Source organism: Rhinoderma darwinii, chromosome 3, assembly GCF_050947455.1.
Source record: "Rhinoderma darwinii isolate aRhiDar2 chromosome 3, aRhiDar2.hap1, whole genome shotgun sequence".
Classification (NCBI taxonomy): domain Eukaryota; kingdom Metazoa; phylum Chordata; class Amphibia; order Anura; family Rhinodermatidae; genus Rhinoderma; species Rhinoderma darwinii.
Genome location: NC_134689.1, coordinates 403196125 through 403210013, shown reverse-complemented (window position 1 = coordinate 403210013; position 13889 = coordinate 403196125). Strand labels below are relative to the sequence as shown.

At 43.2% G+C, this 13889-nt stretch overlaps 1 protein-coding gene across 1 annotated transcript in view; it reads left to right on the top strand.

Annotated features, from left to right (window-relative positions):
- The window catches only part of LOC142750237 (uncharacterized), a 36755-nt gene that overhangs the window by 8734 nt on the left and 14132 nt on the right, over positions 1-13889 (top strand). The window contains exon 2 of the mRNA XM_075859179.1: positions 44-322. Within this exon, the coding sequence (XP_075715294.1) occupies positions 235-322 (88 nt within the window). The 5' untranslated portion in view covers positions 44-234. The remainder of the gene's footprint in view (positions 1-43; positions 323-13889) is intronic.

Below are 13889 nucleotides of genomic sequence, written 5' to 3'. Positions count from 1 at the left end.
CCTACTATACTTTTGACACAAAAATATTTAACATTGCATATAGAGACGATGGGAAAGTCCGAAAAGTAAACTGAAAGTGAAACCTTAAAGAGACAATCACATTACGAGGAGCGAACTAGACCCAGTCCTGGCGAGACGCGCGGAGAGGGAGGAGAGTGAGAGTTGTACTCTGAGACAAAGGACGCTGAGGGTTGTATGAAGGACCTTGGGAACCTGCATCTAATGGGTTAAACGATGTCGTTCCGGAGTTGTCGTGTCGGGATGTGGAGTCCAGCATTGACTTTTCTCCTCTTTCTGATATTGGAGCTGGTCGCGCAGCCAGGTATGTGCCTCACCTGATACTGAACCACAGCTGCGTGTCCAGATGTAGCAGAGCCGAGTCCGTCATTCAACCGTTTCTTATTATACACCAAGTTAATGCAGATCTATCAAAAACGACTAACATATAACATACACATGTAACATACACATGTAACATATAGTGAGATCAGATTTGAACTCAGGATCTCCTGTTTACGAGACAGGCGCTTTAACCAGCTAAGCCACAGCACCAAAGCTACCCCTCGAAAAAGCTATTGTTGCCAGGTCCATTTGTGTACTTGGTGTTGTATTTTTTGGATGTGTGACTTGTCCTCACATACAGTTATGGGTATTCATTCTCTACTTTTTGATATGTGCGGACGTTTATTGTAACGTTTATCGGTCGGGCTGTATCAATATAGGTATTCACGAGCTTTCATATAACGCTGGTTGCCGATAATTGCCCTGTGTAAACGGGAACGATCAGCGGGTGATCGGGCAAACGCTGGATCTTATGCTGGTCGTATCATTTTAAAAAGTGAAATATTATCGTTGTCGGCAGCGCATCTCCCGGTGTGAACAGAATCCTATAAGTTTTCTTTCCAGTTGTGTTGTTGTCTGTGGACAAGGAACAAGCTAAGACTTGTACCTTGAACTGTTGTAAGAAGGGAGTGCAGCGTGAAACTGTATTCTGCTCCTCCTGTGTATTCAGTGAGGAGGATTCCTTTGGAGAGAAGTATCACCACCCTACCATGCAAACAGTACAAATGCTTTATATTATAAGTAAAACTCACCCATTCACCAGTATGGGAACGCAACACACTCCTCTCCTGAAATACTCTGTGCTGCTGGGGACCCTTTTTTTTTTTCTAAAACCAACACTACATCCCGTCCTCCCATCATAACACTGGCCCTGTCACATACAACCTTGTCCTGACTAACTGCCTGGTCACTGCCCCCCACAAGATCACCTCACCTCTTTCCTGAAATACACTGTGCTGCTGAGGACAATGCTACTTTTATAACTGAGTCTAGATGCCATTCTCCTACTCCCACCATAACAAGGCCCCTGTCACCTACAACTCTGTCCTCACTAACATCATACATAAGAGGAGAGCTCACAGGATTAGCACACTCCTCTCCTGATATACTCTGTGCTGCTTTTTCCACTATCTTTCAGTCTGTTTCCGGGCTGCATTGTCGTGTATTACAACCGGCTTATGATAACATGGGGTTCACCTGATTATGGACATCACAATGTTAAAGCTACGGGCACACTGGGCACTGCGGGCACTTGGCTGTAGTAACCTGTCGTCACTATTTTCTCCCGGCAACTGATGATGCTTGTCCTGGACTCTTCTGATTGGTTGTGCAGATTCTTTCCATTCACAGAATATAACACTGATTCATTGCGTGTAAGTGGCAGAAGTAATGATATAATGATATAATGATGTGACGGCCGCATCACAGCCCACGCAGTGATTATATATAGAACATACGGCCGACGTGGAGCAATACTGGAAATGATTTCCTCAGCTAAGAAATAAAACCTTTCAGGTCAACAAAACTATTACACATCGGTGCCCAGTATCACACAGGAGAGGCTTAGATACATCGGTGCCCAGTATCACACAGGAGAGGCTTAGATACATCGGTGCCCAGTATCACACAGGAGAGGCTTAGATACATCTGTGCCCAGTATCACAGAGGAGAGGCTTAGATACATCAGTGCCCGGTATCACACAGGAGAGGCTTAGATACATCAGTGGCCAGTATCACACAGGAGAGGCTTAGATACATCAGTGGCCAGTATCACACAGGAGAGGCTTAGATACATCTGTGCCCAGTATGACACAGGAGAGACTCAAATACATCTGTGCCCAGTATCACACATAATAAGATTAGATACACAGCTCGCCAGACAGTATCACACAAGATAGGATTAGATACAGTGGCTCAGCAGACAGTATCACACATGATAGGATTAGATACAGGAGGTGATGATTTCATTATCAGGTTATGATGCCATTGTCAGGTGATGATGTCATTGTCAGGTGATGATGTTATTGTCAGATGATTATGTCATTGTCAGGTGATGATGTTATTGTCAGATGATTATGTCATTGTCAGGTGATGACGTCATTGTCAGGTGATGATGTCATTATCAGGTGATGACCTCATTGTCAGGTGATGATGTTATTGTCAGGTTGTTATTGTCAGGTGATGACGTCATTGTCAGGTGATGACTTCATTGGCAGGTGATGACGTCATTATCAGGTGATGATGTCATTGTCAGGTGATGAAGTCATTGTCAGGTGATGATGTTATTGTCAGGTGATGATGTCATTGTCAGGTGATGATGTCATTGTCAGGTGATGACATCATTGTCAGGTGATGACGACATTGTCAGATGAGGATGTCATTGCCCGGTGATGATGTCATTATCAGGTGATGACGCCATTGTCAGGTGATGACGTTATTGTCATGTGATGACGTGATTGTCAGGTGATGACGTCATTGTCAGATGATGATGTCATTGTCAGATGATGATGTCATTGTCAGGTGATGATGTCATTATCAGGTGATGACGACTATTGTCAGGTGATGATGTTATTGTCATGTGATGACATCATTGTCAGGTGATGATGTTATTGTCAGGTGATGACGTCATTGTTAGGTGATGATGTCATTGTCAGGTGATGACGAGACATTGTCAGGTGATGATGTCATTGTCAGGTGATAACATCATTGCCAGGTGCAGATAAGAAGCCCAGCACACTTAGTAAGGGGCAAGCAGGGCTCTGAGGTTGGGGGGCATCTATGACTGGCACTCTTGGGTGTATGTGCAATACTGGAAATGATTTCCTCAGCTAAGAAATAAAACCTTTCAGGTCAACAAAACTATTACACATCGGTGCCCAGTATCACACAGGAGAGGCTTAGATACATCAGTGGCCAGTACCACACAGTAGAGGCTTAGATACATCGGTGCCCAGTATCACACAGGAGAGGCTTAGATACATCTGTGCCCAGTATCACAGAGGAGAGGCTTAGATACATCAGTGCCCGGTATCACACAGGAGAGGCTTAGATACATCAGTGGCCAGTATCACACAGGAGAGGCTTAGATACATCAGTGGCCAGTATCACACAGGAGAGGCTTAGATACATCTGTGCCCAGTATGACACAGGAGAGACTCAAATACATCTGTGTCAAGTATCACACAGGAGAGGCTTAGATACATCTGTGCCCAGTATCACACAGGAGAGGCTTAGATACATCTGTGCCCAGTATCACACAGGAGAGACTTAGATACATCTGTGCCCAGTATCACACAGGAGAGGCTTAGATAGGTCTGTGCCCAGTATCACACAGGAGAGGCTTAGATACATCTGTGCCCAGTATCACACAGGAGAGGCTTAGAAACATCTGTGCCCAGTATCACACAGGAGAGGCTTAGATACATCTGTGCCCAGTAGCACACAGGAGAGGCTTAGAAACATCTGTGCCCAGTATCACACAGGAGAGGCTTAGATACATCTGTGCCCAGTATCATACAGGGGAGACTTAGATACATCTGTGCCCAGTATCACACAGGAGAGGCTTACAAACATCTGTGCCCAGTATCACACAGGAGAGGCTTAGATACATCTGTGCCCAGTATCACACAGGAGAGGCTTAGATACGTCTGTGTCCAGTATCACACAGGAGAGGCTTACAAACATCTGTGCCCAGTATCACACAGGAGAGACTTAGATGCTGCTTTAGATACAGTGGCTCAGCAGAAGAGTATCACACACACGATAGGATTAGATACAGTGGGTCCGTACTCAGTTTAACACATAATAAGATTAGATACACAGCTCGCCAGACAGTATCACACAAGATAGGATTAGATACAGTGGCTCAGCAGACAGTATCACACATGATAGGATTAGATACAGGAGGTGATGATTTCATTATCAGGTTATGATGCCATTGTCAGGTGATGATGTCATTGTCAGGTGATGATGTTATTGTCAGATGATTATGTCATTGTCAGGTGATGATGTTATTGTCAGATGATTATGTCATTGTCAGGTGATGACGTCATTGTCAGGTGATGATGTCATTATCAGGTGATGACCTCATTGTCAGGTGATGATGTTATTGTCAGATGATTATGTCATTGTCAGGTGATGACGTCATTGTCAGGTGATGATGTCATTATCAGGTGATGACCTCATTGTCAGGTGATGATGTTATTGTCAGGTTGTTATTGTCAGGTGATGACGTCATTGTCAGGTGATGACTTCATTGGCAGGTGATGACGTCATTATCAGGTGATGATGTCATTGTCAGGTGATGAAGTCATTGTCAGGTGATGATGTTATTGTCAGGTGATGATGTCATTGTCAGGTGATGACGACATTGTCAGATGAGGATGTCATTGCCCGGTGATGATGTCATTATCAGGTGATGACGCCATTGTCAGGTGATGACGTTATTGTCATGTGATGACGTGATTGTCAGGTGATGACGTCATTGTCAGATGATGATGTCATTGTCAGATGATGATGTCATTGTCAGGTGATGATGTCATTATCAGGTGATGACGACTATTGTCAGGTGATGATGTTATTGTCATGTGATGACATCATTGTCAGGTGATGATGTTATTGTCAGGTGATGACGTCATTGTTAGGTGATGATGTCATTGTCAGGTGATGACGAGACATTGTCAGGTGATGATGTCATTGTCAGGTGATAACATCATTGCCAGGTGCAGATAAGAAGCCCAGCACACTTAGTAAGGGGCAAGCAGGGCTCTGAGGTTGGGGGGCATCTATGACTGGCACTCTTGGGTGTATGTGCGTCACTATATGCGTCCCTGCCAATGTTTTTGGATGGTCATAGATGGGCACTTATTGTTCCTTGTGTATAAGATCCAGTTATTCCTTTATATATAAACACTTAAGGCTTCCTTCACATACACTTTTTGTGGGCAAATTAAAAAACAAGGGGAAAAAAGGGGAATCAAGTTTTATAGTAAAATGTTACACACTTTTTTTGAGTTTTTTTGAGTTTTTTTTCGTGTTTTAATACGTGCAGGTTTTTTTAGGTGGCATAAAATTTAAGCAGCCCAAGTGCAGAGTATTTGTTGTGTGTGTGATAAAGATCATGTGGGTGCCTCCTGCTGTTTCTGTTACAGTGTGCCATAACATCACAATGCAAGGAATGTGCCGAATGACTACACTGCACCTGCCGTTCCTGAATTGCTTTCACTGGAGATTTTTTTTTTTTTTAAAGTCCTGAAAGCGTCTGACCTAAAATTATATACTCACCCTGTCCCTGGGTCTATAATGTGGTTCCAGTAATAATTATATATGAGAACTGTTATTTCCTAAAGCAATATCCACATCAATGTCCACGTGCTGACCGGCTTGAATGTTAGCCATTGAGTGTGTATATCCTTTATTTGCACATTGATGTGGATGGAGATTAAGATTCACACAATAGGGCACGATGTTGGCATGCGAATGGTATTAGTTGTGAACGACATATATATCAAGGCTCGCCAGCACCCTTCCTGACACTAGCAATGATTTTCATTTTTGTTGGTAACAGGCGCCGGGGACATTTGGTTGCACTGAGCGTGTCTGGTTTGTTCTATACACATAAAGCACCCAAGTCTATAGAACAAACCAGACACGCTCAGTGCAACCATAAGTCCCCGGCCTCTAATACCAACATAAATGAAAATCATTGCTAGTGTCAGGAAGAGTGATGGCGAGCCTTGATATATATGTCATTGGGGGTATAGTATAATCGACACTATTTTTTCACCTTGTATACCTGCTTTCCAATACACCAATTAGTACTAAGCGTCTTCATGACAAGGCTGGACTGTAAGAGCCCAAGGAAGGAAGTGTTGTCATGGGCACAACAATTCAAAAATTATTCTTTACCTGTCCATGCGGTGACCATGATCTCAACCTTAGTGGGGACTTGGCAGAACCCAAGTGAACAACAGGCTAGTGGTCGTACTGAGAAAGATAATATGAGGTCTTCTGCAGGTTCTTCCAGGTTTCTGCAAACCACTACCACAATAAATAAATTAAATAAAAACTCAATTTCGTTAATTGTGAGACTACAACTCCCAGCATGCCCTGACATTATTATGTCTATCAGGGGATGCTGGGAGTTCTAGTGTCACAACAGCTGGAGAGCTGGTGGATATCGGCCATAAAACATGCTTGGCTCAAGTTTATATTAAAACCAGATATCCGGAAAAAGAATCCACGGCGTCGTTAATAAACCCCGCTGGGTATTGCTCCTTCTTGGACGATAACATTTATTACATCAAGATTATACAATTTTAGCAAAAACTCCAGATTCTAAAATCAGTGTTTTTAAGAATGAATCAGAGATCTGTAGTACATATAAAGTAGTAGATGATTAATATGTAGTAGGCACCAGGCGCCGACAGAACCTCATGACATGACCATTATTCCTCGGCGTTAGCGCTTAACTTTTGTTTGTTGTACAATAGGAATTGACCCACACTTCGTTTTTCGGATCACCCAGCCTAAAGTTCGGGTCTTTAGCCTAGCTGGCTAGAAAGGTTTATAGGGAAGCTCTGGGCCTACCATAGATGATAAATCCATAGATAATTCCAACTCAGCGCAGACAGGAACGCCATTATTCCCACCTTCTAGATTCCCACCAGTTTGAAACATAAGACATATCTGGAGACTCAATGGCCATTTCATGCATCTTGAAGACACCAGTTTCTGACTTGTCAGTCCTCATCAGCTTAAGATATGGAAACCAGCGATGGTGTAGGCTTTACAGATCACCATTATAGGATCGTCTGTAACGTAAGCGTGAGAAGAACTTCAAGAGGTTTTGTCACCAGGCAAATCTCTGTATATTATTGGCACAATGGCACCCACGGAGCTAGCGTTTGGGGCTAAAAGGTAGTGTGCCCTGTGTGGAAAACAGCATGTCCCTGGCTTTTGGGAGGCCAAGAGGGTTCCTGTGATCATCTCATCGACTGCTTTACAAGGAGGATGATGTCGAGCTGGTCAGGAGATCCCTCTCAGTTATGTTTTTCATACGTTGTGCCATTCCTGTAGGTCCCATAATCAGAAGTTGGGGGGGGGGGGGCAGTCGATGGCTCATACTGTACTATCTAATAAATCCTCTGCAAAAAAACAAAAAGTTATTTACTCCTAGGTAGCATGATGATGGCTTATTGGGTAGCCTTGCAGCCTTGGTGACCATTGGGTTGGATTAACACTAGCGGGGACCACCATCAAACTTCTGGAACCCACCTGATCCTGTATAGCAGCCACATATAAGAGAGATGCGCGTTGCCCTCTCCAATGAAGTCTATGGGAGTTAAGGCGATAGTTGGGCGCCACGCATGCGTCTCCACCTCTTCCTGGCTGGATAGGATTGCTGAATAGCCATCAGGGGATCCCCATTTTCCTGAGAGGTGGGTGTCCCAGTGGTAAGCAGTGTACACGCTATCCATATAAACAGTGACTGCCAGGGGTGTAACTATAAAAAGCTGTGCCACATAACAAATTTTTGAAAGGGCCCCCTAGTCAATTTTGGGGTCCTTTTAAAGGCCTTCCCTCCTCAGTATAGGTCCCTAGGTCATACATACCCACTTAAAGGGTCATTAAATTTAATAGATATATAGATAAATGTAAAATTGGGAAAAAAAAACCTAGGCATGAAGGATGGGTGGTGGAGTGCCCATAGGTCCACAAGAAGGTGGAGGCCACGGGGCACATGCCACTTGTGTCCACCCTATAATCCGGCCCTGCTGGTGACTAGTTTCTGAATTTGATCAGCAGCAACATAAAGTTTATAGGTTCCTCTCACATTCCAAAAACATCCTGTGTTGGGTCTCTTTCCACTTGGCTAATGACCCATCTCTGCTCCACAGAAAACAACCCAGCTGAGATGTCCTCTGACCATAAAGAGGTTCAGAGATGGATATCATCTGCCCATAGACAAAGAAACGGCGATCTGGAATTTGAGACAATAAGATGGATTTCCAGATGTCCTCTAAGACATGGGGTTAGGCTGAGGGATGGTGGCTATAAATACTCTGAGAGCATGTTCTCTTGTATGAGTTTATACTCCGGCCGGTCTTGGCGTGTTACATAAGACATCTGTTCTCTGAGGAAAGAATAAGGCAAATCTGTTGGTCCTGTCCCCAGTGGAGTCCATAATTTGACCTATCTATCATACACAAACTCCATGATCAAAATGCGGTCCCCCTTATTTTAATAACGAGGGGGCAAAAACATTTTCAGTGACAAAAACTGGAGCACACAAAATTAAAGGCCAACTCTACTGCGGTAGCTACACAAACATAACCTATCTGTATTACATATATTATCATAATCTGTGTTTTTTATTCTATTCATTGGCCTTCTGCTTTTTGTTGAGTTCTTTATTTTAAGCAACCACTTGACTTCCTGTCTGGGTGACCACCATTGGCGTACATGCAACTACATATACTGACGTGGTCCCCTAGGAATCAACCGGTTTGTGTGTAATTCCAGATCAGAACAGGTTTAGACCACTATTGGGGGAGGCAAGAAGAGGTTGGGGGGGGGGGGAGGGTGGCCAAACTCACAGGCCTCCAACAACTATAAAAGTGAAATACGCCTTTAAAAATGTTAATAATTTCCCGAGATATTTTTTATAAGCCTTCCTCCCGTTCTTTATCTAATTGGGGGTTTCCGTGGCTCATAAAACATTCCACATTCCAATACTGTTATTAGACTACGGTAGTTTATGGTTAACCATTAACAAGATAGTTTTCTTTCTAACAAATTAAAGGTGAAAATATAACATCTGATCTGCGCTGTGATCTGGGATCTGTGCTGTGTTTGTCAAGAACTCAACAACATGTGGGTTTGAAGAATGTCTTTTTCGACATCTCATCTGCCATCACCCTTAAAGGGACAGTTGGAAAACAACAAACACTCCCAAACACAAGGGGGCGCATTTATAAAAAGTGTCTTTATTTTGCAATAGTCACAAGGCCTACTGGAGATGGTGTGGACCCTCAGGATCCCTAGCAGATTTGACGCGGGCCTAAACGAGGGAGCGGAGTCTTAGGGATCGTGGGTTCTTCACCCTTAAACCCCACAATGAGGTGTGAACTTTCCAACAGGAAATCCCTAGGTCTCTACCCCCCCCGTAGTAGTCTGTTAGCATGAGTAGAAGACACCTATTCGCGGGACCATGGCAGCAGATAGGAGACATGGTCAGGCGGGCATAGGTCAGGGCAGACAGTGCTCAGTTGTACGCGAGAGTTAGGCAGAGGTCAGCCGGCAATAGACGTGGTCAAATAGCAAGCCGGGTCAAAGCCAATAGAACAGGAACAATACACCGGTGCACAGTACAGAAACCAAAAACCTCTTATTGCCCAGGCACTGGGAGACGGGGGAAGGGACCTTAAGATACCTGTGAAGACTGGTCTTTGGCTGAGGAGGAAGAGCTTTGACGCATGATGGCCCTATAAGAAGCCTGGAGTTAGTGTGTAGCAGCCGGGTAGCGACAAGCAGGATGGCGGGCACTGAGGCCCTGAACTAGAGAGCAGCAGAGGAGAGCAGGACGCTGGGCACGGAGGCCACGAGGTGAAAAGTGGCAGGACGTTTCCACAGACGGTTTTCCACCATCGAAAGAGGCACAAGATAACTAGATGTGTGCTGTGGTCACATAAATATTACATGAACGTACAAGACTTTGGATATACTTTAATGTCGGGGTAGGGAGACAGACAGGTGAGCCCTAATCTACCCGCCACTCAGTCCCTGCCTACTTGCACGGCCCATCCTAGGCGACGGCGTACAACTGGGCGACGGTCCCTACGCTCAATAAGTGCACGACAGACAAACAGACAAGGGTACACAGAAGCTAAGGGAAATGGGGCAGTTGCCCACGGCAACACCATGAGCAACAAGAGTAGTGAACGAGCCGAGTCAAACCAGGAGTGTACGAGGTACCAAACGCAGAGCAGGAGCGTAGTCAGTAAAGACAGGGTCAATTTGAAGCAGAGGTCAATAGTAATAGCTGGAACAGCAGAGCCAGGAAACAAGACAGAATCACAGGCAAAGGAAGAGCAGGAAATGAAGGTATAAATAGACCGAGGGCGGGAGCTAGAACCGTCTGGCCAGGCTGTGATTCTCCCACTCCTCAGCCTACCAGCCTGAGTGGTAGCAGATCGAGTCACTCTATTAGACCCAGGAGCAGATGCAGACTGATTAACCACGGGCGTCAACACAGAAGCTGTGTCTGGCAGATCCTTTACATATACATTGGCGGATACTTGGAGAACATGCCAAAAATGATGCCCAAATGTTGCTTGTAAATCCGACATATTCTACTTCGGATTGACTAAAAATAAAAACGGTGACAATTTGTTTTATTTCCCCGCATCGTCCTGTCATCAGTCCTGCGCTCTTCCCACTGCATAGTGACTGGGCCGGGAGGTGGTTGTTTCGCCACAAGGCAATCATTCAGAAAGATGACGTTTCATTTTTAGTTAATAATTGAGCAGAAGAAAAAACAAATCTGTTGACACGTTGAATTATAGGATTTGCTGAACTATTGAACCATTAACCCCTTAATGACCAGCCTATTTTGGACCTTAATGACCAAGCTATTTTTTACGTTTTTTAATCGTCACATTCCAAGAGCTATAACCTTTTTATTTTTGCGTCGACATCGCTGTATAAGGTCTTGTTTTTTTGCGGGACAAGTTGTGTTTTTTAATAGCACCATTTTGAGGGACATATTATTTATTCATTAACTTTTATTAACTTTTTTTTGGGGGGGAATAGAAAAAAATCTGAAATTTTGCCACTCTTTTTTGCGTCCTAAATCTACGCCGTTTACCGTGTGGTATAAATAATACAATAACTTCATTCAGCGGGTTGTTACGATTGCAACGATACCAAATTTGTATAGTTTTTGTATGTTTTACTACTTTTACACAGCAAAAACGCTTTTTTTTCTAAATTATTTGTTTTTGTGTCTCCATATTTGAAGAGCCGTAACGTTTTTATTTTTTCGCCGATGCAGTTGTTTGAGGTCTTTTTTTATGCGGGACGACTTGTAGTTTTTATTGGTACCATTTTGGAGTAGATGCGACTTTTTGATCACTTTTTAATCACATTTTTTTAAAGTCAGGATTCACAGAAAACAGCAATTTTTCTTTCGTTTTTTTATTTAATTTTTTACAGCGTTCACCGTGCGGGTCAAATAATGTAATAGATTTATAGTCGGGGTCGTTACGGACGCGGCGATACCAAATATGTGTAACTTTTTTACTTTATTTTGGTTTTTTAATAGTAAAGCATTTTGTAAGGGGAAAAGCTGGGTTTTTCATTTTTTTTTTCACATTTTTTTTAAATTAACTTTATTAAACTTTTTTTTAAACTTTTTTACTAGTCCCATTAGGGGACTATAATATGCAATTCTGCGATCGCTATTATAATACACTGCAATACTTCTGTATTGCAGTGTATTATGCCTGTCCGTTTAAAACGGACAGGCATCTGCTAGGTCATGCCTCCGGCATGATCTAGCAGGCATTCACTCCAGGCAGACCTGGGGGCCTTTATTAGGCCCCCGGCTGCCATTGGAGACACAGACACTCGTCGATGCGGTGCTCGCTATTGAGCACCGCATCTGAGGGGTTAAACGGGTGAGATCGATACTAATATCGATCTCACCCGGCAGAGCAGGGACGCCCCCAGCCCTCAGCTGCCTCTGGCAGCTGAGAGCAGGGAGATTTGACAGCTCCCTGCTCCGTTTACTTATTCCGATGCCGCGACGTAAAAAGTCTATGGCATCGGAATAAGGCCCGTTAGTGACCGACGTAGAAACACGATGGGCCGGTCACTAACGGGTTAAAAGAGTTAACAGTCTAAAAATTGCGTTCCATAAGTACGCTAGAATGTATTTCCACAGTTAGGGTATGTTCACACAGGGCCGGCCTTAGGTTGGATGGCGCCCTGTGCGGGACTCTCTATAGCCAACCCCTACAAAAAACAAAAATTAACCACATATACACGCTGGAACATATATACTGTACATACATAAAGACACATATTTAGACATACAGGCAAATATACATACACACACCTGGAATATATACATACAGGTAAATATATAGACATACAGACACACACACACACACACACACACACACACACCGGCGGATAAATACACAAACAGGAACATATACAAATACATAAAAGGCACATATATACAAGCACAAAGACACATTCACAAACAGACCCATATATACCCAGTACAGATAATGTTGTAGATTTCACGTGCAGCCCCATGTAACACCATAGATAACACACAGTAATAACTTAGTACAGATAATGTAGTAGATGTTGCCTGAAGTCCTATGTAAAACCACAGATAACACACAGTGATAACTCTCTGAGTACAGATAATGTAGATGTTACCTGCAGTCCTATGTAACACCACAGATAACACAGAGATAACTCTCTCAGTACAGATAATGTAGATTTTACCTGCAGTCCTATGTAACACCACAGATAACACAGAGATAACTCTCTCAGTACAGATAATGTAGTGGATGTTATCTGCAGTCCTATGTAACACCGCAGATAACACAGTGATAACTCTCTGGGTACAGATAATGTAGTAGATGTTACCTGCAGTCCTATGTAACACCACTTATAACACAGTGATAACTCTCTGGGTACAGATAATGTCGTAGATGTTACCTGCCGTCCTATTTAACACCATTGATAACACAGTGATAACTCCCTGGGTAGAGATAATGTCGTAGTTGTTACCTGCAGTCTTATGTAACACCACTGATAACACAGTGATAACTCTAGATGTTACCTGCAGTCCTATGTAACACCACATATAACACACAGTGATAACTCTCTGAATACAGATAATGCAGTAAATGTTACCTGCAGTCCTATGTAACACCACTGATAACACAGTGATAACTCTAGATGTTACCTGCAGTCCTATGTAACACCACATTTAACACACAGTGATAACTCTCTGAATACAGATAATGCAGTAAATGTTACCTGCAGTCCTATGTAACACCGCTGATAACACAGTGATAACTCTAGATGTTACCTGCAGTCCTATGTAACACCACATATAACACACAGTGAGAAATCTCTGAATACACATAATGCAGTAAATGTTACATGCAGTCCTATGTAACACAACATATAACACAGTGATAACTCTCTAAATACAGATAATGTAGTAGATGTGACCTGCAGTCCTATGTAACATCACTGATAACACAGTGATAACTCTCTGAGTACAGATAATGTCGTAGATGATAAATATGCCCACAGACACATATAAACACACACACACACACACACACACACACACACAGACACACACATATATATATATATATATATATATATATATATATATATATATATATATTTATATATAAGGGCAGCAGAGTATATAAGGGGCAGCAAGGTATATAAGGGACAGCAGGGTATATAGGGGGCAGCATGGTATATTAGGGGCAGCAGGGTATATA